We start from the raw sequence: 27,500 nt of genomic DNA on the forward strand, positions 1-27,500 counted from the left end.
ACAAAAGAAAAACAAAACGTAGAAAGAATTTAACAAGAAAAAGAAATAAGAGTTTATATGGAGGACGAATAAGGGAGAGAGAGAGAGAGAAAAAGACAGAGAGAGATTTTTTCTTTCTTTCTTTCTTTTCCTTCTTTTGCTTTTTTTTTTCTTTTTTTTTTTGAATGAGTGAATAAATCGATACGCACGTTATCCACAGGATGGTAGCTGAGTTAAAGAGCCATGTTGCAAGGAGTTAAGGCTAGCTCGAAGGACCGAAAGGATGAGGCCAAAAGGCGGCTGAGGGGGCGAAGGACCAATAGAAGGAGGTAGATGTCGGTGTAATGCAGACCGACAGTGGCGCTCCCGGCCATCGCTAATTTGCCGCTAAGTGCCCGGCTTTGTTTCCGTGTGTTGATCCCCCATCGTTTGCAATATCCTGGATTCGAGACGATGTAAGTACTTACGTATCACTGTGCTTAAGAGAGAAAGCCAAATAACCTGCGGTGTCATGCTGGTCTATTCGATATCCCAATCCTATAACTCCCACTCCTTTACCTTCTTCTATTTCTCTTCTTCTCTCTCACTCTCTCTCTCTCTCTCTCTCTCTCTGTTGTCTGTCTGTCTATCTGTCTTTCTATTTTCCTCTGTTTCTCTCTATCTGTCTGTCTATCTCTTTCTCTCTCTTTCTCTCTACCTCTCCTTTTTTTGGCTTTAACTTCGCAAATAAACGATAGTACGTGTAAACTAAACGTGTAAACAAAGGTGAAATTCCGATATTAATATCGTTAAGATTTATCTTCATTATCTTTTTCATTTATTTCTTTTTTATTTTTGTTAGAAAGTTAAAAGAAGAATAAAAAAAAAAGAAAGAAAGAAAAGAAAGAAAGTAATAACTAATAAATGAATAAATACTATTATTGTCAAAGTGTAATTAAGATTTTTGAGGAGATAAAGAAGAAGATTAATAATCTTTTCAATATTGTATATTATATATATAAATATTATTTTCTTTTTCAACTTTCTTAGAAAAGATATCAATCGGAGATAACAATCATTGGTACGATCTTTCTTATCAGATGTACAATCAACTTCGGCGCAATTCATCGTTTTGAATACTTAAGTAATACTTTCATTTCTTTTTTTTTCATTTTTGTATTTTATTTTTTTCTTACTTTTTATTATTATTATTATTATTTTTATTATTATTATTATTATTATTATTATTATTATTATTATTATTATTATTATACTTTTTTACTTTAACTTTTGTTTTTAATTTGGTCGGATTTGGAAAAACGATAGAAACATCTTCATGTTTTTTTAATGCACAAACTGACAGAAAATCTCTCTCGCGAGATTTCTTCGAAAGCCGTGCAAACGGAAGCAACAGGTATCGCGGTGTATCGACAAACGAGTGTCTCAACTGCGATTTACGAGTTTGTGCGAAGAAACGAAAAAGAATTTTATTTATTTGTCTTTTCTTTTCTTTTCTTTTCCTTTTCCTTTTTCTTTTCTTTTTCCTTTCTTTCTCTTTTTCCTTGCACAGACAAATTTTCCGATGTTATTTTTTGTGGTTCCTATGAACTATGCGAGATTCGAAATAAAGTTTGTTTTTTCTTTTCTTTTTTTTTCATTATTTTTTAATTAAAGAATTCCTCGTTCGAGAAGTAATCACTTTTGAAGAAATTTCAATGCGAAATCGTATTTAAAAAGAAAAAATCGAGAGAGAGAGAGAGAGAGAGAGAGAGAGAGAGAGAGAGAGAGAGAGAGAGTATAGAATTCCACAGAACGGTAGAGCATAAAACGTTATACAGATTTTCGATTACTTGTTACGTGTCGTACTCTATTACGCGTAATCATATTTCGTAAAGGTTTTGAATTACTCGCAACTACACGTAGATCGTATTGTAAACGAATTGCATATCGTTTTAGAAAATAATACAAGTGTATCCGTTACCTTAATACGATATAAGTAATATATCCATACATACATACATATATATATACACACACCTACATATTTTTTATTCTTATCATTATTGTTATTATTATTATTATTATTATTATTATCTTGAAAAAGTGAAAGGAGATGCTGCGCCATTTTTGAGAAGAAGAATTAAAACATAAGTATATATATAGACACATATACATATATATATATGTACATATATGTATTTCATGTCAATTGAATGAATTAAGTGCAATTGTGAGCAAAAGGAAATTGAGTGTGGGTGAACGAGAGGGAACTGAAGTGGTAGGCAATTAACAAGCTTAAGAGTCGGTTTCAATACATAATACAAAAGGAGAAGCATAAACATCGTAAAAAGCTCATAAACAAATTAAATAAAATGAAAGGTTATAATCAAAATCAAAGAAATATATATGTATATATATATATATATATATATATATATATATGTTTTATTTATTCTTTTTCATTGGTCGATTAAACTTTTTCTTTTTTTAACATCATTTATATATAATCTCTTCAATACGATAGATAGACGAATATCAACCAACTATTTGGTTACTTCTCTAAATATTTCTTCCATTATCAAATGTGATAAGATATCAGTATAATATAAAGCTAATTTATTTTTGACAAAGCAAATAATATCAATCGTGCGTAAGCCGAATATTACGCATGATTAATTTACTACTAATAAATAATTTACGTGATATATTTTGTAATTTTTATAAGAAAAAACAATGATAGCAATTGTCGTTAATATTCAAAGATCATATTTGATAAATTTGATAAACTTTTTTCAAATAGTTACTTCATCATCCGAATTAAATGATAAAGAAAATTTCTATAAATAAAATGTATTCTTACGGATAATACAAAACACCGAAAAATTTTTTAACTGATATCGGAGAATAATCAAACAATTCGATATATAAAAGTATAAAAAATTGGAAGAAAGAAATGTCGAATAAGATTTGTACGTATATGTTACATATTTTTGAATAGAAATTTATAATTATACAAGTGACGTAATTCCATACTGTTATGGTATACTAATGAAAGTTCGTTGGAAGAAGTAGCAGTGATTAACAATCATTAGCCAGTTTATTTCCGTAGTATTATCTCTCATGATTTTTTTCTTAATCGATCATAAGATGGAGGCCTCGGCCATGATATCATCTTTCATAGCAGTGATATTTAGCATTTATTATTACGTCTTGAAGGATCTGAGCTATTTCAAAACAATTGGTTTCTCGTATTTGAAACTATGACCAATAATAGGCAACATAATAATATAAAATAAATATAAAATAATAAAAAAATGTAAGAAAGAAATGCCGATAAGAATTAATATATAGAACTAGTACATTCTCAAATGCAAAAGTAAAAGATTACGTCAGTGACTTATCTCGCTGACACATGCTATATTAACGAGTAGAGAGCGGTAACGTCAGTAGTCTACAAACGCTCAACAGTGCAACATCGCGAATTTTTTCTCTTATAATCAATTTTTTCTCAATTATATGATGGAGGCCTGGGCAATGATCTTGGCCTTCATGGCAGTGGTATTCAGCATTTATTACTACATCTATAAGGACTTGAACTACTTCAAAAAAATTGGTTTATTATATTTGGAACCATGGCCGTTATTTGGAAATATGGGACAAGCAATTTTCCGTCAGAAAACGATGATTGATTTAACTATAAATGCTTACAATTTGCATCCAAAAGCCAAATATGTTGGTTTCTTCGATATGAGTAATCCGGTTTTACTTATTCGTGATCCTGAATTAATCAAAATGATCGCAGTGAAGAGTTTCGATAATTTCACGGATCACAGAGGTTTCGTCGACGAGGTACACGATCCTCTCTTCGGAAAGAATTTATTTTCCTTAAAAGGCGACCGATGGAGAGAAACTAGAACAATGTTGAGTCCGGCGTTTACTTTAAGCAAACTAAAAGGTATGTTCAAATTAATGAACGAATGCGGGGCAGATTTTACAGATTTTCTATCGAAACTGCCAAAAGATAAAAAAACTATAGAAATGAAGGACGTCTTCACGAGATTTACCAATGACGTAATAGCCACATGTGCATTTGGCATCAGTATGAATTCGATGAAAAATCCCCAGAACGAATTCTATGTTCTCGGAAGAGACGCAACGAACTTTGAGGGTATTAAATCTCTAAAATTCTTCCTTATTCGATCTTTTCCAAATATTGTAAAATTATTCAACATCAAGCTCATATCCGATAAGATCGGTCATTTCTTCGAGAACGTTGTCCAGGAGGTAATCAACACTAGAGATCAAAACAATATTGTACGAGCGGACATGATACAACTGATGATGGAAGCTAGAAACAAGAAAGCTGAAATCGGACAAGAATTAAGTATGATGGACATAGTAGCTCAGGCGTTTATCTTTTTCCTTGGTGGCTTCGACACTGTCTCAACGGCTATGTGCTTTACTTGTCACGAAATTGGTGTCAATCCGGACATACAAAAGAGACTCCAGCAAGAAATCGACGAGGTCATTGAAAAGACTAATGGAAACCCAACTTATGACGTTATCAATAGCATACAATATTTAGACGCCGTGATAAGCGAGTCCCTACGGAGATATCCGATCGCTATTATTCTTGACAGAGTGTGCAACGAGAATTTCGAACTGCCAGCAAGTTTACCTGGAAACAAACCTTTACTCTTAAAAAAAGGCATGAATGTTTGGATTCCAGTTTGTGCATTCCATCTGGACTCGAAATATTTCGAGGATCCGTACAAATTCGATCCCGAAAGATTCATGAAACGAGGAAAAGAAATCAACAACTCCGGCGTCTATTTACCTTTCGGTTTGGGACCTAGAATGTGCATTGGTAATAGATTTGCTTTACTGGAGATGAAAGTTTTGATATTTAATTTATTGGCAAGGTGTAATCTTAAGCCTTCTACCAAAACCCAAAATCCAATTCGTTTTTCCAAGAGAGGAATCAATTTGACCGCCGAAAAAGGTTTTTGGATGGATTTAGAGGAAAGAAAAGATGTTCATCCTGCTGTTAAAAATTTCGTCCCTAATAGCACTAATGATGATGATATTAAAAGTGATGCATCGATTAATAGTGTTATTAATGGTCATGCGGTTAAAGCTTAAGATATGAAAATAATGATACTAATAGTATTAAGAATAACTATATATATAACTATACGCCTAACGTATACATGTTAATGTTTATATATATTTATCAACGAAATATTAGGGATACTGAATTTGGATTAAATGATTGTGCATCAAGGATTAACGTCATTTAAATTATATGCAGCTATGCACATATCGTCTTGTTATCGGATTAAATATCGTTTCAGGGACTAATGTTTCTGTTATATTACTACGTTATAAATAACGTATCATTACAATTGATATTATTATTATTACTATTACTATTATAAAAATAAAAGAGAAAACGTTGCATTATTATCGAAGAAAACGAACATTATTTACGAAAATATATTTATCATCAAGATATTGCAGATGTTTAGATGTATATTCTTTTTGTTCAACTTTCTAGATTACATGTAAATAATTTTTTCAATTTCATAGATACATGCATGTTCATCAACGAATCTGTTAGTTTAATATAGTGAACTATCTCTATTATTATCATACGCGATAAGATATAAAAGCAAAGCATATACGATTTATTTTCGTCTGAAAGAAATATACAAGTTGTAAGTGAGGCGTATTACTTTTATGGAAGATTAATAAATGATTAAAATCATATATTTCGATAAATTCACTAAAGGATTATTATAACGGTTACTCGATCATAAATATTTAAAAATTGTATTTAATAATTTTTTATAAAAAGCACTTTGTTTATCGATTTCCTGATTTCCTTCCAATCATTTTATCTTTCTTTACTTCACGAAAGATGAAATAATAAATCTAAAAAGAAAAAATCTAAAAAGAAAACATATCTTTACATAATACTCAAAATTATTTAATGTAGAAAAAGATTAGGACTGTGCCTTATCTTGCTGACACATGCTATATTAACGAGTGGTGAGCGGAAGCGTCAGTAGTCTGTGAACTATCGACAGTGGAACATTTCGAATTTTTTCTCTCATAATCTGTTTTTTAGTTAACTACATGATGGAGGCCTGGGCAATGATCCTGGCCATCATGGCAGTGATACTCAGCATTTATTACTACATCTTCAAGGACTTGAACTACTTCAAAAAAATTGGTTTACCATATATGGAACCATGGCCGTTATTTGGAAACATGGGACAAGCAATTTTCTGTCAGATAACGATGATTGATTTAACTATGAATGCTTACAATCTGCATCCAAAAGCCAAATACGTTGGTTTCTTCGATATGAATAAACCGGTTTTACTTATTCGTGATCCTGAATTGATGAAAATAATCGCAGTGAAGAGTTTCGATAATTTCATGGATCACAGAGGTTTCGTCGACGAGGTACATGATCCTTTTTTCGGAAAGAATTTATTTTCCCTAAGAGGCAACCGATGGAGAGAAACTAGAACAATGTTGAGTCCAGCGTTTACTATAAGCAAACTAAAAGGTATGTTCAAATTAATGAACGAATGCGGGGCAGATTTTACAGAGTTTCTATCAAAAATGCCAAAGGATAAAAGAACTATAGAAATGAAGGACGTCTTCACGAGATATACGAATGACGTAATAGCTACATGTGCATTTGGTATCAGTATGAATTCGATGAAAAATCCACAAAACGAATTCTATGTTCTCGGAAGAGACGCAACAAACTTTGAGGGTATTAAATCTCTAAAATTCTTCCTTATTCGATCTTTTCCAAATATTGTAAAATTATTCAACATCAAGTTCATATTCGGTAAGTTCGATCATTTTTTCGAGAACGTTGTCCAGGAGGTAATCAACACTAGAGATCAAAACAAAATTGTACGAGCGGACATGATACAATTGATGATGGAAGCTAGAAACAAAAAAGCTGAAATCGGACAAGAATTAAGTATGATGGACATAGTAGCTCAGGCGTTTATCTTTTATTTTGGTGGAATCGACACTGTCTCCACGGCAATGTGCTTTACTTGTCACGAAATTGGTGTCAATCCTGACATACAAAAGAGACTTCAGCGCGAGATCGACGAGATCATTGAAAAGACCAATGGAAACCCAACTTATGACGTTATCAACAGCATGCAATATTTAGACGCCGTGATAAGCGAGTCCCTACGGAGATATCCGATTGCTATCTTTCTTGACAGAGTGTGCAACGAGGATTTTGAACTGCCACCAAGTTTACCTGGAAATAAACCTTTACTCTTAAAAAAAGGCATGATTGTTTGGTTTCCAGTTTCTGCATTCCATTTGGACTCTAAATATTTCGAGGATCCGTACAAATTCAATCCCGAAAGATTCATGAAACGAGGAAAAGAGATAAACAATTCTGGCGTTTACTTACCCTTCGGTTTGGGACCTAGAATGTGCATTGGTAATAGATTCGTTTTACTGGAGATGAAAGTTTTGATATTTAATTTATTGGCAAGATGTAATCTCAAGCCTTCTGCTAAAACCCAAAATCCTATTCGATTATCCAAGAGGGGAGTCAATTTGGCCCCCGAAAAAGGTTTTTGGATGGATTTAGAGGAAAGAAAGGATGTTCATCCTGCTGTTAAAAATTTCGTCCCTAATAGCACTAATGATGATGATATTAAAAGTGATGCATCGATTAATAGTGTTATTAATGGTCATGCGGTTAAAGCTTAAGATATGAAAATAATGACACTAATAGTATTAAGAATAACTCGCCTAACGTGTACATGTAAATGTTTATATATATTTGTCAACGAAATGTTAGAAATATTGAATTTGGATTAAATGTTTGTGCATCGTATTCCGCAGTATCAGGGATTAACGTCATTTAAATTATATGCAGCTATCCACTTATCGTCTTGTTATTGGATTTCAGAGAATAATGTTTCTCTTATCTTACAACGATATAAATAAAGTATCATTACAATTGATATTATTATTACTATCATTGTTTTAAAAATAAAAAAGAAAACGTTGCATTATTATCGAAGAAAACGAACATTTTTATTTTTAAAAAATATATTTATCTCCAAGATATTTGCAAATGTTTATATGTATATTCTTTTTTATTAAAAATACACGTTTGTCATTTTCTCCACTTTCTAGATTAAATGTAAATAATCTTTTTAATTTGATAGATACATGAGCGTTCATCAACGAATTGGTTAATTTGACATCGTAAACTGTCTCTATCATTATCAAATGCGATAAGATATAAAAGCAAAGCATTTACGATTTATTTTCCCCTGAAAGAAATATACAAGTTGTATGTGAGGCGTATTACTTTTATGGACGATTCATAAATGATTAAAATCATATATTTCGATAAATTCAATAAAGGATTATTATAACGGTTACTCGACCATAAATATTTAAAAATTGTATTTAATAATTTTTTATAAAAAGCACTTTGTTTTTCGATTTTCTGATATTTTTCCGATAATTTTATCTTTCTTTAAGTCACGAAAGATGAAATAATAGGAAAATTTGAAAAGAAAACATTTTTTTACATAATACTCATAATTATTTTACGAAAATAATATAAAATAAATAAAAAATAATAAAAAAATGTAAGAAAGAAATGCCGATAAAATTTAATATATAGAACTAGTACATACTCAAATGCAAAAGTAAAAGATTACGTCGGTGACTTATCTCGCTGACACATGCTATATTAACGAGTAGAGAGTGAAAACGTCAGTAGTCTACAAACTCTCGACAGTGCAACATCGCGATTTTTTTCTCTTATAATCAATTTTTTCTCAATAAAATTTTCTCAATCCAATCATGGAGGCCTGGGCAATGATCTTGGCCTTCATGGCAGTGGTACTTAGCATTTATTATTACATCTTCAAGGACTTGAACTACTTCAAAAAAATTGGTTTACCATATTTGGAACCATGGCCGTTATTTGGAAACATGGGACAAGCAATTTTTCGTCAAAAAACGATGATTGATATAACTATAAATGCTTACAATCTGCAACCAAAAGCCAAATACGTTGGTTTTTTCGATATGAGTAATCCGGTTTTACTTATTCGTGATCCTGAGTTAATCAAAATGATCGCAGTGAAGAGTTTCGATAATTTCATGAATCACAGAGGTTTTGTTGACGAGGTACAGGACCCTCTCTTCGGAAAGAATTTATTTTCCCTAAGAGGCGACCGATGGAGAGAAACTAGAACAATGTTGAGTCCGGCGTTTACTTTAAGCAAACTGAAAGGTATGTTCAAATTAATGAACGAATGCGGGGCAGATTTTACAGATTTTCTATCAAAAATGCCAAAAGATAAAAAAACTATAGAAATGAAGGACGTCTTCACGAGATATACTAATGACGTAATAGCTACATGTGCATTTGGTATCAGTATGAATTCGATGAAAAATCCACAAAACGAATTCTATGTTCTCGGAAGAGACGCAACAAACTTTGAGGGTATTAAATCTCTAAAATTCTTCCTTATTCGATCTTTTCCAAATATTGTAAAATTATTCAACATCAAGCTCATATCCGATAAGATCGGTCATTTCTTCGAGAACGTTGTCCAGGAGGTAATCAACACTAGAGATCAAAACAATATTGTACGAGCGGATATGATACAACTGATGATCGAAGCTAGAAACAAAAAATCTGAAATCGGACAAGAATTAAGTATGATGGATATAGTAGCTCAGGCGTTTATCTTTTTCTTTGGTGGCTTTGACACTGTCTCCACGGCTATGTGCTTTACTTGTCACGAAATTGGTGTCAAACCGGACATACAAAAGAGACTTCAGCGAGAGATCGACGAGGTCATCGAAAAGACCAATGGAAACACAACTTATGACGTTATCAATAGCATGCAATATTTAGACGCCGTGATAAGCGAGTCCCTACGGAGATATCCGATTGCCATCTTTCTTGACAGAGTGTGCAACGAAAATTTCGAACTACCACCAAGTTTACCTGGAAACGAACCCTTTCTCTTAAAAAAAGGCATGAATGTTTGGTTCCCAGTTTCTGCATTTCATTTGGACTCAAAATATTTCGAGGATCCGTATAAATTCGATCCCGAAAGATTCATGAAATATGGAAAAGAGATCAACAATTCCGGCGTCTACTTACCTTTCGGTTTGGGACCTAGAATGTGCATTGGTAATAGATTTGCTTTACTGGAGATGAAAGTTTTGATATTTAATTTATTGGCAAGGTGTAATCTTAAGCCTTCTACCAAAACCCAAAATCCAATTCGTTTTTCCAAGAGAGGAATCCATTTGGCCGCCGAAAAAGGTTTTTGGATGGATTTAGAGGAAAGGAAGGATGTTCATCCTGCTGTTAAAAATTTCGTCCCTAATAGCACTAATGATGATGATATTAAAAATGATGCATCGATTAATGGTGTGGCTAATGGTCATGCGATTAAAGCTTAAGATATGAAAATAATGATAATAATAGTATTACGTTTAACTTGTCAAAAATATACATTTAAATGTTTATATATATGTTTGTCGACGGAATATTAGGGATACTGAATTTGGATTAAATGTTTGTGCATTTTAGTCCGCAGTATCAGGGATTAACGTTATTTAAATTATATGGATTTATGCACATATCGTCTTGTTATTGGATTATATATCGTTTCAGAAAATAATATTTCTGTTATCTTACTGTTATATAAATAACGTATCATTACAATTAATATTTTTATTATTATTATAATTATTATAAAAATGAAAATAAAAATATTGCATTATTATAAAAAAAAAAACGAAAAATATTTACGAAAATATATTTATCTGCAAGATATTGTAGTTGTTTATTCGTATATTCTTTTTGTTCAACTTTCTAGATTACATATATATAATCTTCTTAATTTGATAGATACATGTGCGTTCATTAACGAATCGGTTAATTTAACATAGTAAACTGTCTCTATCATTATCAAAATATAAAAGCAAAGCATATACGATTTATTTCTCACATTAAGAATTATACGAGTAGTATGTGACGTGTATTACTTCTATGAACGATTAATAAATTATCAAAATCATATATTTCGTAGAATTTAATAAAGGATTATTATAACGGTTACTCGATCATAAATATTTAAAAATTGTATTTAATAAATTCGCCAATTTTTATAAAAAACACTTTGTTTATCGACGAACTGATTTTCTTCCAATCATTTTATTTTTCTTTACATCACGAAAGATGAGATAATAGAAAAATCTAAAAAGAGGACATTTCTTTGCATAATATTCATTATTATTTTACGATAATAATATAAAAATATAAAAAATTTAAGAAGAAAATGACGAATAAGATTCATATATAAAACTAGTTATGCATTCTCAAGTGTGAAAATAAAAGTTTAATTCAGTGACGTATTTCGCTGATACATGCTATATTAATGAGGAGTGAGTGGAAACACCAGTAGTCCATAAACTCTCGCAGAGCAACATCGAGAATTCTTTCTTTCATAACCGGTTTTTTTCTCTACCACATGATGGAAACCTGGGCAATGATCTTGGCCTTCATGGCAGTGGTACTCAGCATTTATTACTACATCTTCAAGGACTTGAACTACTTCAAAAAAATTGGTTTACCATATTTGGAACCATGGCCGTTATTTGGAAACATGGGACAAGCAATTTTTCGTCAGAAAACGATGATTGATATAACTATAAATGCTTACAATTTGCATCCAAAAGCCAAATACGTTGGTTTTTTCGATATGAGTAATCCGGTTTTACTTATTCGTGATCCTGAATTGATCAAAATGATCGCAGTGAAGAGTTTCGATAATTTCATGAATCACAGAGGTTTTGTTGACGAGGTACAGGATCCTCTCTTCGGAAAGAATTTATTTTCCTTAAGAGGCAACCGATGGAAAGAAACTAGAACAATGTTGAGTCCGGCATTTACTTTAAGCAAACTGAAAGTTATGTTCAAATTAATGAACGAATGCGGAGCAGATTTTACTGATTTTCTATCAAAAATGCCAAAGGATAAAAGAACTATAGAAATGAAGGACGTCTTCACGAGATATACCAATGACGTAATAGCTACATGTGCATTTGGCATCAGTATGAATTCGATGAAAAATCCACAAAACGAATTCTATGTTCTCGGAAGAGACGCAACAAACTTTGACGGTATTAAATCTCTAAAATTCTTCCTTATTCGATCTTTCCCAAATATTGTAAAATTATTCAACATCAAGCTCATATCTGGTAAGATCGGTCATTTCTTCGAGAACGTTGTCCAAGAGATAATTAACACTAGAGATCAAAACAATATTGTACGAGCGGACATGATACAACTGATGATGGAAGCTAGAAACAAAAAATCTGAAATCGGACAAGAATTAAGTATGATGGACATAGTAGCTCAAGCGTTTATTTTTTTCTTCGGTGGCTTCGACACCACCTCCACTGCTATGTGCTTTACTTGTCACGAAATTGGTGTCAATTCGTACATACAAAGGAGACTTCAGCGAGAGATTGACGAGGTCATCGAAAAGACCAATGGAAACCCAACTTATGACGTTATCAATAGCATGCAATATTTAGACGCCGTGATAAGCGAGTCCCTACGGAGATATCCGATCGCTATTATTCTTGACAGAGTGTGCAACGAGAATTTCGAACTGCCAGCAAGTTTACCTGAAAACAAACCTTTACTCTTAAAAAAAGGCATGAATGTTTGGATTCCAGTTTGTGCATTCCATCTGGACTCGAAATATTTCGAGGATCCGTACAAATTCGATCCCGAAAGATTCATGAAACGAGGAAAAGAGATAAACAATTCTGGCGTTTACTTACCCTTCGGTTTGGGACCTAGAATGTGCATTGGTAATAGATTCGTTTTACTGGAGATGAAAGTTTTGATATTTAATTTATTGGCAAGATGTAATCTCAAGCCTTCCGCTAAAACCCAAAATCCTATTCGATTATCCAAGAGAGGAGTCAATTCGGCCCCCGAAAAAGGTTTTTGGATCGATTTACAGGAAAGAAAAAATGTTCATCCTGCTGTTTAAAATTTCGTCCCTAATAGCACTAATGATGATGATATTAAAACTGATGCATCGATTAATGGTGTTATTAATGGTCGTGCGGTTAAAGCTTAAGATATAAAAATAATGATAATAATAGTATTAAGATTAACTCGTCTAAAGTATACATGTAAATGTTTATATATATTTGTCAACGAAATGTTAGGGATACTGAATTCGGATTAAATGTTTGTACATCGTATTCCGCAGTATCAGGGATTAATGTCATTTAAATTATATGCAGCTATGCACATATCGTCTTGTTATTGGATACATATCGTTTCAGAAAATAATATTTCTGTTATCTTACTATGATATAACTAACGTATCATTACAATTGATATTATTATTATTATTATAATTATTATAAAAATGAAAATGGAAACGTTACATTATTATCGAAGAAAACGAAAGTTATTTACGATTATATATTTATCTCCAAGATATTGCAGATGTTTATTTGTATATTCTTTTTGCTAAACTTTCTAGATTACATATTAATATTCTTTTTAATTTGATAGGTACATGAGCATTCATTAAGGAATCGATTAGTTTAACATAGTAAAGTGTCTCTATCATTATCAAACGCGATAAGATATAAAAGCAAAGCATTTATGATTTATTTTTCACATAAAGAAATATACGAGTAGTATGAGAGGGGTATTACATTTATTGACGATTAATAAATGATTAAAATCATTATATCTCGAAAAATTCAATAAAGGATTATTATAACGGTTACTCGATTATAAATATTTAAAAATTGTATTTAATAATTTTTTATAAAAAGCACTTTGTTTATCGATTTCCTGATTTCCTTCCGATCATTTTATCTTCTTTACGTCACGAAAGATGAGATAATAGAAAAATCTAAAAAGAAAACATTTCTTTACATAATATTCATAATTATGTTACGAAAATAATATAAAAATATAAAAAATTTGAGAAAAAAATGTCGAATAAGATTCATATATAGATTTAGTTGTTCATTCTCAAGTTTAAAAAATAAATATTACGTTAGTGACTTATCTTGCTGATACATGCTATATTAATGAGAAGGGAGCGGAAGCGTCTGTAGTCTACAAACGCTCAACAGTGCAACATCGCGAATTTTTTCTCTTATATTCAATTTTTTCTTAATCACATGATGGAGGCCTGGGCAATGATCTTGGCCTTCATGGCAGTGGTATTCAGCATTTATTACTACATCTACAAGGACTTGAACTACTTCAAAAAAATTGGTTTATTATATTTGGAACCATGGCCGTTATTTGGAAATATGGGACAAGCAATTTTCCGTCAGAAAACGATGATTGATTTAACTATAAATGCTTACATTTTGCATCTAAAAACCAAATATGTTGGTTTCTTCGATATGAGTAATCCGGTTTTACTTATTCGTGATCCTGAATTAATTAAAATGGTCGCAGTGAAGAGTTTCAATAATTTCACGGATCACAAAGATTTCGTCGACGAGGTACAGGATCCTCTCTTCGGAAAGAATTTATTTTCCTTAAGAGGCGACCGATGGAGAGAAACTAGAACAATGTTGAGTCCGGCGTTTACTTTAAGCAAACTAAAAGGTATGTTCAAATTAATGAACGAATGCGGGGCTGATTTTACAGATTTTCTATCAAAAATGCCAAAGGATAAAAAAATTATAGAAATGAAGGATGTCTTCACGAGATATACTAATGACGTAATAGCTACATGTGCATTTGGTATCAGTATGAATTCGATGAAAAATCCACAAAACGAATTCTATGTTCTCGGAAGAGACGCAACAAACTTTGAGGGTATTAAATCTCTAAAATTCTTCCTTATTCGATCTTTCCCAAATATTGTAAAATTTTTCAACATCAAGCTCATAACCGACAAGATCGGTCATTTCTTCGAGAACGTTGTCCATGAGGGAATCAACACTAGAGATCAAAACAATATTGTACAGGCGGACATGATACAACTGATGATGAAAGCTAGAAACAAGCTGAAATCGGACAAGAATTAAGTATGATGGACATAGTAGCTCAGGCGTTTATCTTTTTCCTTGGTGGCTTCGACACTGTCTCAACGGCTATGTGCTTTACTTGTCACGAAATTGGTGTCAATTCAGACATACAAAAGAGACTTCAGCGAGAGATTGACGAGGTCATTGAAAAGAGCAATGGAAACCAACTTATGACGTTATCAACAGCATGCAATATCTAGATGCCGTGATAAGCGAGTCCGTACGGAGATATCCGATCGCCATCTTTCTTGACAGAGTGTGCGACGAAAATTTCGAACTGCCACCAAGTTTACCTGGAAACGAACCCTTTCTCTTAAAAAAGGCATGAATGTTAGGTTCCCAGTTTCTGCATTTCATTTGGACTCAAAATATTTCGAGGATCCGTATAAATTCGATCCCGAAAGATTCATGAAATATGGAAAAGAGATCAACAATTCCGGCGACTACTTACCTTTCGGGTTGTGACCTTGAGTATGTATTGCTAATAGATTCGCTTTACTGGAGATGAAAGTTTTGATATTTAATTTATTGGCAAGGTGTAATCTTAAGCCTTCTACCAAAACCCAAAATCCAATTCGTTTTTCCAAGAGAGGAATCCATTTGGCCGCCGAAAAAGGTTTTTGGATGGATTTAGAGGAAAGGAAGGATGTTCATCCAGCTGTTAAAAATTTCGTCCATAATAGCACTACTGATGATGATATTAAAAATGATGCATCGATTAATGGTGTTACTAATGGCCATGCGATTAAAGCTTAAGACCTAAATAATAAATGATAAATATAATTATATTAGGAAATTTCATTTAATTTATGCATACATATATATATATTTATATATGCATGTGTGTATATATACGTTAATAAAATGTTAGGTGCGTCGTATCTTAATTACTAGTTTGCCCATCGTAATCTACTTAATTACACATTATCATGTTTTGAATTACGCTTCAGGCAGATCATGTAATTGTATTGCATATTGTTTTAGAGAATATAACTAGTGTATCGCTTAGCTAACTAAAATGTAAATAATATATATATATATATATGTTGTTATTATTATTATTATTATTATTATTATTATTATTATTATTATTATTATTATTATTATTATTATTATTATTAATATTATTATTATTATTATTATTATTATTATTATTATTATTATTATTATGAAAAGCTAAATCAAAATAATGGAGGTCGATCAGTATTTACAATAATATATTTATTTATGTATTAACCTTAAATATGTTTTTAGATATATATTTATGTTTTTAAAAATGCTCTTTTTTATTGATCGACTAAATGCAGACTTTTTCCAAGGACTCATTTAAATAATCTGTTTGATTTAATATATACACGTCCATCCGTTAATGAATTATTACTCCTAAATCGAAAATGGGATGGAATAAGATACGAAAAAAAGCGATTATTTTTTCATATACGATAAAATAAATTATATGGCTCGTAAAGTAAATTTCTTTTTTATGTGATTAATTCAAATAAATCATGTACATCATATATACACAACATATTATGTATATATATATAATTGCTAAGACATTTATTTTCTAAGATCATATAATATTTGACAAATATTTATAGAAAACATTTTATTATATTCACTTCATTATATAAAAAAAAAGAATGATCTAATAGAATTATTAAATAACAAAAATCTGTTGATAAAATATTACTATTCTTACGATAATAATAAGGATATACTTTCCAGAAGATCTGGAAGAAAATTAAAACGTTTAATAAGCGATAAATATCCGGTTTTAAAGTGATGATTACGTCAGCGGCATAAATTGATACGTGCTGTATTAAGGAGAATTCACAAGAGGAAACTAATAGGCCACTGTCTCTAGCCAATATAACTGCGCAGATTCTCCCACTCTCTCTCTCTCTCTCTCTCTCTCTCTCTCTCTCTCTCTTTTTTCTCTCTATCTCTCTATCTCTCTATCTCTCTATCTCTCTACCTAACATTATCTCATTCTCTTTCTTTTAGCCAACTCACGATGGAGTTGGACTATGATCTTAGCTATTGTGACCTTGATACTAAACATCTATTATTACGTCGTCAACGATTTGAACTACTTCAAGAAAATTGGTGCATCCTGTTTTAAATCATGTCAGATATTTGGCAATATGGGTTTAACATAGTTACGTAAGAAAACGATCGCTGATATAATAATCGAAGCTTACAATATAGATTAGAAAAAGGAATACAATGTTTTCTTCGATTTGTCTAAACCTGTTTCGATGATTCATAACGCATAATTGATAAAAACGATCGCAATTAAGAATTTAAATGATTTTTTTCGATACATCGAACTTTGGTCGACGAGTTATTGGATTCTTTTTTTATGGGAGCAGGGACAGATTTTTATGGGAGCAGGGGCAAGGTACAGTGGGGGAATTTATTTTTTTTAATGATCAACCGATGGATAAAAAATAGAAAATAGAACGAGTTCTATATTTACTTTGAATACTCTAATGGATATGTTTAAAGCGACGAATGAACGTGCTAGCAAATTTTACGGATTATCTATTTAAAATGACAAAGGAAAGTAAAACGACAATAATAAAGAACGTATTAATGAGATATATCAATGACGTAATAGTCATTGTGCGCCTTTGGTATCAATATTAATTCAATGGGAGCAACGGAAGAATGAATTTTATGTTCTCGGAGGGGGAAAAAAGAGGACAATTACGTATGATGATGGATATTATATCTATGAAATTACTTCTCCTTCGAAGTTTTTCAATGATAATCAGATTTATCAATGCTCATAATCGATGAGATTTTTAATTTTTTCAAGAATATTATCAAGAAGGAGAATAAAAATCAAAAGAAAATTGTATGATCGGTAGTCAATCAATTCATGATAGAAATTAGGATCAAGAGAATCCTGAAAACCTTGAGAATTGGACAGGAACTAATCCTGATGGACAAAATAGTTCAAATCTTTTAAATTCTTTTTTTCACGGTTATATCCTTTACTTGTCAAAACATTGATATCAATCTGAACATACAAAAGAAATTACGGCATGAGATCTACTTGGTCCTTGAAAAAGTCTCATGGAAATCCAATCTATGACGTAATTACAATTGCGTTCCAACAGTATGCAATAATTAAATGCCGTTATAAACGAATCCCTACAATGGGATCGGTTTCTCGTATTTATTAACAGAATCCGCGTCAATAGTTACGAGCTAACATCAAATTTACCAAAGCACGAAATCATTTCTAATAAAGAAAGACGTGAAAGTTTCATTTCCAGTTCATGGATTCCATTATGATCCTAAATATTTCGTTGATCCATATGAATTCGATCCCAAAAGATTCGTGAACTACGTTAAGGAGATTAACAATTTCGATGCCTATCTATCCTTCGAATTGGGACTTAGAATGTGCATTGGTAATGGATTCGCTTCACTTCAAATGAAAATCTTGATATTTTATTTGTTGCCAAGCTGTAATCTCGTGCCTTCCACCAAAATTCAGAATCCAATGCGATTATCCATGATTGAAATTCATCATGGCTGTTGAAAATGATTTTTGTATGGATTTAAAGGAAGGAAACGATGTTCAGCCTGGTATCAAGAATTTTTTAAACTGATAACAATGTTGATGATAATATTAAAATTGTCACATTGTGATGATGGATAATGATCACGTCGCTAATAATACGGTTAAAAATTTAGATGTAAAGAATAAATAATAAAAACGGTTGGATTATAATAAAATCATTTAATATATACCTGTGTGCATATATATATGTGTGTGTGTGTGTGTGTGTTCGTAAGTGAAATGTTAGGCGCATCGAATTGGGATTATGCGTTCGCGTAACGTATTCTACACAATTGCGGATTATCGTGTTTCGAATTACACGCAACTATACGGAAATACGTATTGTAATTGAATTGCATATCAGTTTAGAGAGTAATTTAAGTGTATCCATTATTTTATTACGATATAAATAATATGTTGTTGTCCTTATTATTATTATTATTATTATTATTATTATTATTATTATTATTATTATTATTATTATTATTATTATTATTATTATGGTAAAGAAGAGAAAGAAAATATTTTGCCATCTTGGAAAATAACGATCGTTATTTACGAAAACATACTTATCTGTGAATATCTATATATCGTTTTATATTAAAAACGCTTTTATATATTGATTAACTTGAAGTTTTTATGAATCACATCTTTCTATACAATCTCTTTTATTTGATATATATGTAAATAAATATCCGTCAACAAAAAGATTGTTTCCAGTTCGAAAATATCTTTTCTATTATCAGATAAGGTACAAGAGTAATGCAAACGCCATTTGCTTTCTTCGTTCAACAACAAAAAAAAAAACATACCGTGATTGCGAATTGAATTCTTTATTCGTTTGATTAATTTAAATAGATGGTTTACGTCATGCATACATATACGATCTATATAAAATACACACACGCACACACACACACACACACACATACATACGCGAACACATATAGACACATACATACATATGTATGTATACGTACACGTTCTATTTTTTTTTTTTATAAAGGGTAGGGATTATTAAGTAACAGAATTTTCGGAAATCTAAGTCCGACAGTTTGCCGAAATTTCGTAATCATATCGATTTAATCATGTCAAGACTGACTCGTTGAAATATTAACGTCACAAGCAATCCTAACGAAAACACGTAAACGCGAATTGTAGCCCATGAAAACCGTAATTCAATTTACGTGGTTAACGCCTCATGAAAACATGGCATGGCTAAGAGATTATTCAATACTAAAAAATAAAATGAATAATGTCACAACTGATATTATGTATTGTATTAAAGAATTCAGTCATTAACATTACAAATAAATTTTCACGATATCACGCGAGTTGTAGTTTATTAAGGCGTAATTCACAGTTTATATTTCATGAGAACGCTGGCATACTTGCAGACGTACGATACTATAGAAAGGGATGACGTCACTAACACAGACCGATAATATGTTCAGTATTAACGAGAATTCCTAACAAGAAATGTCAGTCAGACACGAAACGCCGTCGCTATAATTTCGTCGGTTGTTATTCTTTCTTTCTCTCTCTCTCTCTCTCTCTCTCTCTCTCTCTCTCTCAAATTTTGTTTACACATAAACACAATGGAGACGTGGGCGATGATCTTGGCCATCGTGACAGTGGCACTTAGCATTTATTACTATACCTTTAAGAACGTGAATTACTTTAAGAAAATTGGTTTACCGTATTTACAAGCATGGCCGATATTGGGCAGCATGGGTTCAGCATTTTTACGAAGAAAAACGACGGCCGATGTAACTATTGACGCTTACAATTTCTATCCGGAAGCCAAATATATCGGTTTCTTCGATTTCAATAATCCAATAGTGATCGTACGTGATCCCGAATTGATAAAAATGATCGCTATAAAGAATTTCGATTATTTCACGGATCATCGATCCTTCGTAGACGGCGAACTTGATCCGCTCTTTGCGAAGGCATTATTTTCCTTGCGAGGTAACAAATGGAGAGAAACTAGAACTATGCTAAGTCCTGCATTTACGTTAAGCAAGCTTAAAGGTATGCTTAAATTGATGAACGAATGCGGAGCGGATTTTACGGATTACATATATAAAATGCCAAAAGATAAGAGAACTATAGAAATGAAGGACGTATTCACGAGATATACCAATGATGTAATAGCCACGTGCGCTTTTGGCATCAGTATTAATTCTATGAAAGATCGCGACAATGATTTTTACGTTCTTGGTGGAAAGGCAACCAAATTCGACAGTATTAAAACACTTAAATTCATAATGATGCGAAGTTTTCCAACGATTTCGAAATTATTCAAAATTAGGCTAATACCCGATAAGATAAGCAATTTCTTCAAAAACGTCGTCAAGGAAGTAATCAATACTAGAGATAAAAATAATATTGTAAGAGCGGACATGATACAATTAATGATGGAAGCTAGAAATAAGAAAGCTGAAATGGGACAAGAATTAATTCTGATGGATATAGTATCTCAGGCGTTCAGCTTCTTCTTCGGTGGCTTTGATAGCGTATCCACGGCCATGTGTTTCACATGTCACGAAATTGGCGTCAATTTGAATATACAAAAGAGATTACAGAGAGAGATCGATGAAGTTATTGAAAGGACTAATGGTGATTTAACATATGACGTAATTAACAGCATGCAATATCTAGACGCCGTGATAAACGAATCCCTAAGGAGATATCCGATTGCTGTAATCATTGACAGATTGAGCGTCGATAATTTCGAACTACCACCAAGTTTACCTGGAAGTAAACCCTTACAACTGAAAAAAGGCATGAATATATGGTTCCCAGTTTATGGACTTCATCATGATCCGAAATATTTCGAGGATCCGTACAAATTCGATCCCGAAAGATTCATGGAACGCGGAAAAGAGATTATCAATTCCTGTGTTTACTTGCCCTTCGGATTGGGACCTAGAATATGCATTGGTAATAGATTCGCTTTATTGGAAATGAAAGTCTTGATATTTCATTTGTTGGCAAGGTGTAATCTGGTGCCCTGCTCGAAAACTCAGAATCCATTACGTTTATCCAAAAAAGGAATCACCATGTCGGCAGAAAATGGATTTTGGATGAATTTTGAAAACAGAAACGACGTTCATCCTGCCCTTAAGAATTTTCTATCCAATAACGTTACTGATGATAATACTGAAACCGAAGCGTTCACCAATGGCGTTGCTATTAGTCATACGGTCAAAGCTTAAGAGATAAACGAGGAATTAGGAAAAAATAGTTTTATCTGAATCGAATGAATCCGTATGGATGTATAATATGCTAATAAAATTTTATATAACTAACTCCGTCCTGTTAATTACTAGTTTATCAAGCAATAAATTCTTTCTTCTAAAAAAAGACATAAAAATTTGGTTTCCAATTTATGGTCTTTATCACGATCCGAAATATTTCGATAATCCATATAAATTCACTCCCAGAACATGGGAAAAGTATTAACAATTCCGATATCTATTTACTTATCTGATTGGAACCTAGAATATGCATTAATAATAAATTCATTTTACCCGAGATGAAAATCTTTATATTTAATTTGTTGGCAAGATGTAATCTAAAGCCATACTACAAAAATCAGAATTCTATACGATTATCCAAGATAGAAATATACATAATAATATGACTGCCGAAAATGTTTTTTAAATGGATTTAGTCGAAAGAAACGATGTTAATAAAACTTTTGAGAATTTTTTATTTAAGTTTATTTAACTCTGCTAATAATAATACTGAAACTAACGCATCGACTAATGGGATTGATAATTGCCAATACGATTAAAAGTATAAAATCTAAACGAAATATAAAAATAAATTATTTTATCACAATGAACTCATCTAATATGTATATGCGAGTGAAACGTAACACGTGCTAAATTTCCTGTTTACTCGTTGTACTCTATTATGCGCGATCGTGTTTTGAATCACATGCGTTTACACGTCAATCCTGTTGAAATCAAATTGCATAATTTTTTTTATTAAATAATACAAATGAATTTAATAACTACTAGGATATGTAAATTGTATATAAGTATATGTAAATCTAATTCTTTTTTATTATTGCTATGAAAATGGAGAAAAAAAATGTTTTGTCATTTTCGAATAAGATGATCTTTATTTCTTGAAAATATACTATATTTTTGAAAAAAAAAAAAATATATATATATATAAATATATTCATATATGTGCAAATAATTTCTACGATTTGATAGAAATACGTATACCAATCGATAAAAAGATTATTTCTATTTCAAAAATATCTCCTTTATTATCGGAAACGATAAAATATAAAAGTAAAGTAAATGCAATCCTAGACGGATAACTAATAATCAATAGATAACGCCGATAGAAATTTATCAAAACATATGTCTTATGTCTATTGTCATATTCCTTATCTTTCGATATTATAATTTTTAATTCATTATTTATCAATGGTGACTCTTTTTTTTGTTATAATTTTTTTTTTTATAATAGGAATTGATAATTATAAAGAGAAAACAAAACATATATATGTGAACGTTAAAGTAAAATAAGCATTATATAAAAAAAATAAAGAAAAAAGCGTAGACGTTATATTGGATAAAATAAATATAGAGAAGAGCGAGATATAAAAATTCATGTAATTTCAATGATAATGATCAACGATATCCATCACGATTGTATCGCATTAAAATTCTAAGAATCGTCTTTCGATTGCATGATTATATGAAAGCGATTTGTTTTTTTTTTTTTTATTCATTCGATAAAGTAAATTGTATGAATCATTGCGAACTGAATTTCAATTCGTTTAATTAATTTCGATAAATTAATTTTAATTTATGTCACATATATATGTTTTATCGTCAATCATAAAAATTTACATAGACAAGAAAATTAAAAATCTTATTGACTTAGAATATTGTAGAAATGAGATAATTTATTATCAGATGATCAGATTAAAAGATCAGATTAAAAATTTTTTTCCTAAATATTTCTTCTCTCTCCATAAAAGTACAAGAAAAAATAAAGTGTTATCAAAATTATTTTTTTCTTTTTTTTTTGGAAAAAATAAGATATCAGAAAAAATTCATGATAATTCGTAAATTGTCAAAGATACAAATGGAAGATTACGTCAGAGGTACAGAATGATATTACTGGGTATATTAAAGAGTGTTCACGAGAAGGACCGTCAGTCTGTTACTATCTCTCGCAAGTGAAACGTGTCCGATACTTCCCCACTGATTTATTTTTTAACGACGGGTATTCTATTTTAATCGAACTCACGATGGAAGCCTGGGCGATGATCTTAGCCTTTGTGATAGTAATATTAAGCATTTATTATTACGTCTTCAAGGACTTGAGCTATTTCAAAAAAATTGGTTTACCATATATAGAACCATGGCCATTAGTGGGAAACATGGGTTTAGCATTTTTACGTAAAAAAACGATGGCCGATTTAACAGTAGATATGTACAATATAAATCGGGAAGCAAAATACGTTGGTTTCTTCGATATGGGCAATCCAATAATTGCAGTACGTGACCCGGAATTGATAAAAATGATCGCAGTAAAGAATTTTGATAATTTCCCGGATCATCGATCTTTCGTCGATGAGGTAACGGATCCACTTTTTGGAAAAAATTTATTTTCTTTGAAAGGTAACCGATGGAGGGAGACCAGAACGATGTTGAGTCCAGCTTTTACATTGAGCAAGCTTAAAGGTATGTTCAAGCTGATGAACGAATGCGGAGCAGATTTTACGGATTATTTATCCAAGATGCCTAAGGAAGAGAAAAGGATAGAAATGAAGGATGTATTTACGAGATATACTAATGATGTAATAGCCACGTGCGCCTTTGGCATTAATATTAATTCTATGAAAGATCGGAACAACGATTTTTACGTTCTCGGTAGAAAGGCAACCAACTTCGATGGTATTAAATCATTGAAATTCTTCCTAATACGTAGTTTTCCAACGATCACGAAATTATTCAACATCAAGCTCATACCCGATAATATAGCTAATTTCTTCAAGGATGTTGTCGAGGAGGTTATCAACACTCGAAATCGTAATAAGATCGTAAGATCGGACGTGATACAATTGATGATGGAAGCTAGAAACAAGAAAGTCGAAATGGGACAAGATCTACCACTTATGGATATAGTAGCTCAGGCGTTCATATTCTTTTTTGGTGGCTTTGATAGCGTTTCCACGGCCATGTGCTTCACTTGTCATGAAATTTGTGTCAATCCTGAGATACAGAAAAGGATACAGGCAGAGATCGACGAGGCCATTGAAAAGACTGATGGAAATCTAACTTATGAGGTTATCAACAACATGCAATATCTAGATGCCGTGATAAGCGAATCCTTACGAAGATATCCGATTGTTGTTTTCCTCGACAGAGTTTGCACCGAGAGTTACGAGTTACCACCAAGTTTACCGACTAGCAAACCATTTCTCTTGAAAAAAGGTACGAATGTATGGTTCCCAATTTATGGACTCCATCACGATTCGCAATATTTCGAGAATCCATATAAATTCGATCCCGAAAGATTTATGGAACATGGAAAGGAAATTAACAATTCCAATGTTTACTTGCCCTTCGGATTGGGACCTAGAATGTGCATTGGTAATAGATTCGCTCTACTCGAGATGAAAGTTTTGATATTCCATTTGTTGGCAAGATGTAATCTAAAGCCTTTCTCGAAAACCCAAAATCCATTGCAATTATCAAGGAAAGGAATTAGCATGACCGCCGAAAATGGTTTTTGGATAGAATTGGAGAGAAGAAATGATATTCATCCTCTTCTTGAAAATTCTTTATCTAATAGTACTCCTAATGATAATACTACTATGAATAAAACTGAGATAGACACTAACAGCGTTGCTAATGGTCATACGATTAAAACTTAAGGTGTGAACAAATAATAACTAAAATAATTGTATCATTATATATTCATCTAAATTTTAATGTATCCATGTATATATATATGTATGTGTGTGTGTGTGTGTTTTTACATATTTAAATGAGTTACGTTTATATACGTCCGAATGAATATATTTAAAAGTGAATATAAAATGCAACTTTTATTGATTAGATTATTACTATTGATTAGACTTAAACGTATAATGTTCAGTTTTAATTATTATATATTCAAAAGCTTTCAAATACATACATACTTTACTTTCTTGTAAATGAATCTTGTTTTAACTATATGAATTATATTAACGAATTAAATAGAAATATTTCAAATGTTTTCTTTCACTCTACTTATTTTCTTTTACTTCTTCGATCTATCGTTATCACTATCGAAGAAATAATTTGATAAATCGTTCCTTAAACTTTTTATCCGATGATCTAATTCCTCGTTTAAACGATGATTGACACTAAATGCGTCGTACGATAAGTCACGGTCGTTTCAATTGTCTTTCCTTTCGCGAAAAAAAAAAAGTTTCTAAGGTAAATAACAAATTCATTTATCGGGGATCGATTAATTGCATCGTAAATATCTTTTCTTTTTATGTTAAAAAAAAAGAACAAAAAAAAATAAAAAATAAAATCTGACTCGTTATAATTCGATACGATAATTCGATATTATAAACACTTGAAAATGATTTTTAAAAAATGTTATCTGGATGAATACACAGTACGATTAACGATGGATACATGTAAACATTGCAAGAGGAAAATATTGTTCATTGAATATTACAATCGTCTCTCTTTATCATCTATATATTCATATTATGTCTCTGGTTTCCGAATGGATCGTCAAAAAAAAAAAAAAAGAAAAAAAAGAGAAAGAAAAATAAGAATGAAAAAAAAAATAGAGAGAAAAAAGGAACCATAAAAAGACCGAGCACAAAATTACACTGAGAATTGAGATAAACGAGAGACTTTTCGAACCTCGACGAATATTTTACAAACTTATATATATATATATATATATATACAGAATATAGCAAATATTACAAACGTTTCATAGAACTACATCGTGTTTACTATATAACAAGGATCGAAGTGAATGTATTTTGTACAAGATTATATCGTTTATTCTGAGCTTAATCCATGCTCACATCGGTGATATATATATATATATTTACGTTGAACAGACACAAGCGGAATTTCATTATTATTAATAGTAATAAAACGTGACATGGCATATTCGATAATAATACGTTGCGGCTGAGTGACTCGTATTTCGGTATTTTCCATGAGAATGAATGAAGAGAAGACGGAAGGGAGTACGCTCAAGTGTTGAGTTCATAATCTATTAGAAATAATCATTTTCCACGTGCCATTGTGATTAAAATTTAAAGAGTAAGAGAGAAAGAGAGAGAGAACAAGAGAGAAAAAGAAAGTAAGAGATTTGGCCAATAAAATTGAATAATAACATTGAAATATGTTGTGTCATTGAAATATGCTGAAAGAAAAAAGCGGAAAAAAAATCGATAAAATAATATATTTATCGTAAAAATTTTGCTGATCTCATTCTGTTTAATTTTATCAAAATAACGTATTTCAATGATAAACAATAATTATCGTTAAGATACACCGGTTCGGTATAATCTTCGATGGAGAAATACGAGAAAAAGAAAAAAATAAATGCAAAAAAAGAAAAATGAGAGAGAGAGAGAGAGAGAGAGAGAGAGAGAGAGAGAGAAAGAAAGACGGAGAGAGAGACGGAGAGATAAGATACTATTTTAATAATAATTTTTTATTTTATAATAATTTTATGAAGAGTTAATGATTTCCAAGGGTTAATATCTTCATGATATCGTATCTTTTCAAATACAAGTTATCGCGTTAATTGACTATGATGACAATGAAGA

The 27,500-nt window shown here is 31.3% G+C and overlaps 6 protein-coding genes, 1 long non-coding RNA gene and 1 pseudogene across 7 annotated transcripts in view; all 8 read left to right on the forward strand.

Moving 5' to 3' along the window:
- The window catches only part of LOC124423329, a 101,776-nt gene extending 101,300 nt beyond the window's left edge, over positions 1-476 (forward strand). Inside the window, exon 4 of the long non-coding RNA XR_006942051.1 lies at positions 200-476. This is a non-coding gene — a long non-coding RNA (uncharacterized LOC124423329). The remainder of the gene's footprint in view (positions 1-199) is intronic.
- A 2,919-nt stretch (positions 477-3,395) lies between these two features.
- LOC124423320 (cytochrome P450 9e2-like) lies at positions 3,396-5,727 on the forward strand. The gene has a single exon (XM_046960914.1). It carries the CDS (start codon positions 3,475-3,477, stop codon positions 5,098-5,100), a length of 1,626 nt encoding a protein of 541 aa, XP_046816870.1. The 5' UTR covers positions 3,396-3,474; the 3' UTR covers positions 5,101-5,727.
- Positions 5,728-5,877: 150 nt separating this feature from the next.
- LOC124423322 (cytochrome P450 9e2-like) lies at positions 5,878-7,979 on the forward strand. The gene has a single exon (XM_046960915.1). It carries the CDS (start codon positions 6,097-6,099, stop codon positions 7,720-7,722), a length of 1,626 nt encoding a protein of 541 aa, XP_046816871.1. The 5' UTR covers positions 5,878-6,096; the 3' UTR covers positions 7,723-7,979.
- A 730-nt stretch (positions 7,980-8,709) lies between these two features.
- On the forward strand, positions 8,710-11,080 carry LOC124423323 (cytochrome P450 9e2-like). Its single transcript, XM_046960916.1, has one exon. The coding sequence runs from the start codon at positions 8,836-8,838 to the stop codon at positions 10,456-10,458; it is 1,623 nt and encodes a 540-aa protein (XP_046816872.1). The 5' UTR covers positions 8,710-8,835; the 3' UTR covers positions 10,459-11,080.
- A 126-nt stretch (positions 11,081-11,206) lies between these two features.
- Positions 11,207-13,850, forward strand: LOC124423326 (cytochrome P450 9e2-like). The gene has a single exon (XM_046960919.1). It carries the CDS (start codon positions 11,532-11,534, stop codon positions 13,065-13,067), a length of 1,536 nt encoding a protein of 511 aa, XP_046816875.1. The 5' UTR covers positions 11,207-11,531; the 3' UTR covers positions 13,068-13,850.
- A 206-nt stretch (positions 13,851-14,056) lies between these two features.
- On the forward strand, positions 14,057-16,117 carry LOC124423327 (annotated as a pseudogene).
- Positions 16,118-20,131: 4,014 nt separating this feature from the next.
- On the forward strand, positions 20,132-21,981 carry LOC124423324 (cytochrome P450 9e2-like). The gene has a single exon (XM_046960917.1). It carries the CDS (start codon positions 20,266-20,268, stop codon positions 21,886-21,888), a length of 1,623 nt encoding a protein of 540 aa, XP_046816873.1. The 5' UTR covers positions 20,132-20,265; the 3' UTR covers positions 21,889-21,981.
- Positions 21,982-23,791: 1,810 nt separating this feature from the next.
- LOC124423319 (cytochrome P450 9e2-like) lies at positions 23,792-25,923 on the forward strand. Its single transcript, XM_046960913.1, has one exon. It carries the CDS (start codon positions 23,952-23,954, stop codon positions 25,581-25,583), a length of 1,632 nt encoding a protein of 543 aa, XP_046816869.1. The 5' UTR covers positions 23,792-23,951; the 3' UTR covers positions 25,584-25,923.
- Positions 25,924-27,500: the final 1,577 nt, after the last annotated feature.

This window comes from Vespa crabro, chromosome 4 (genome assembly GCF_910589235.1).
Source record: "Vespa crabro chromosome 4, iyVesCrab1.2, whole genome shotgun sequence".
NCBI classification, from domain to species: Eukaryota; Metazoa; Arthropoda; class Insecta; order Hymenoptera; family Vespidae; genus Vespa; species Vespa crabro.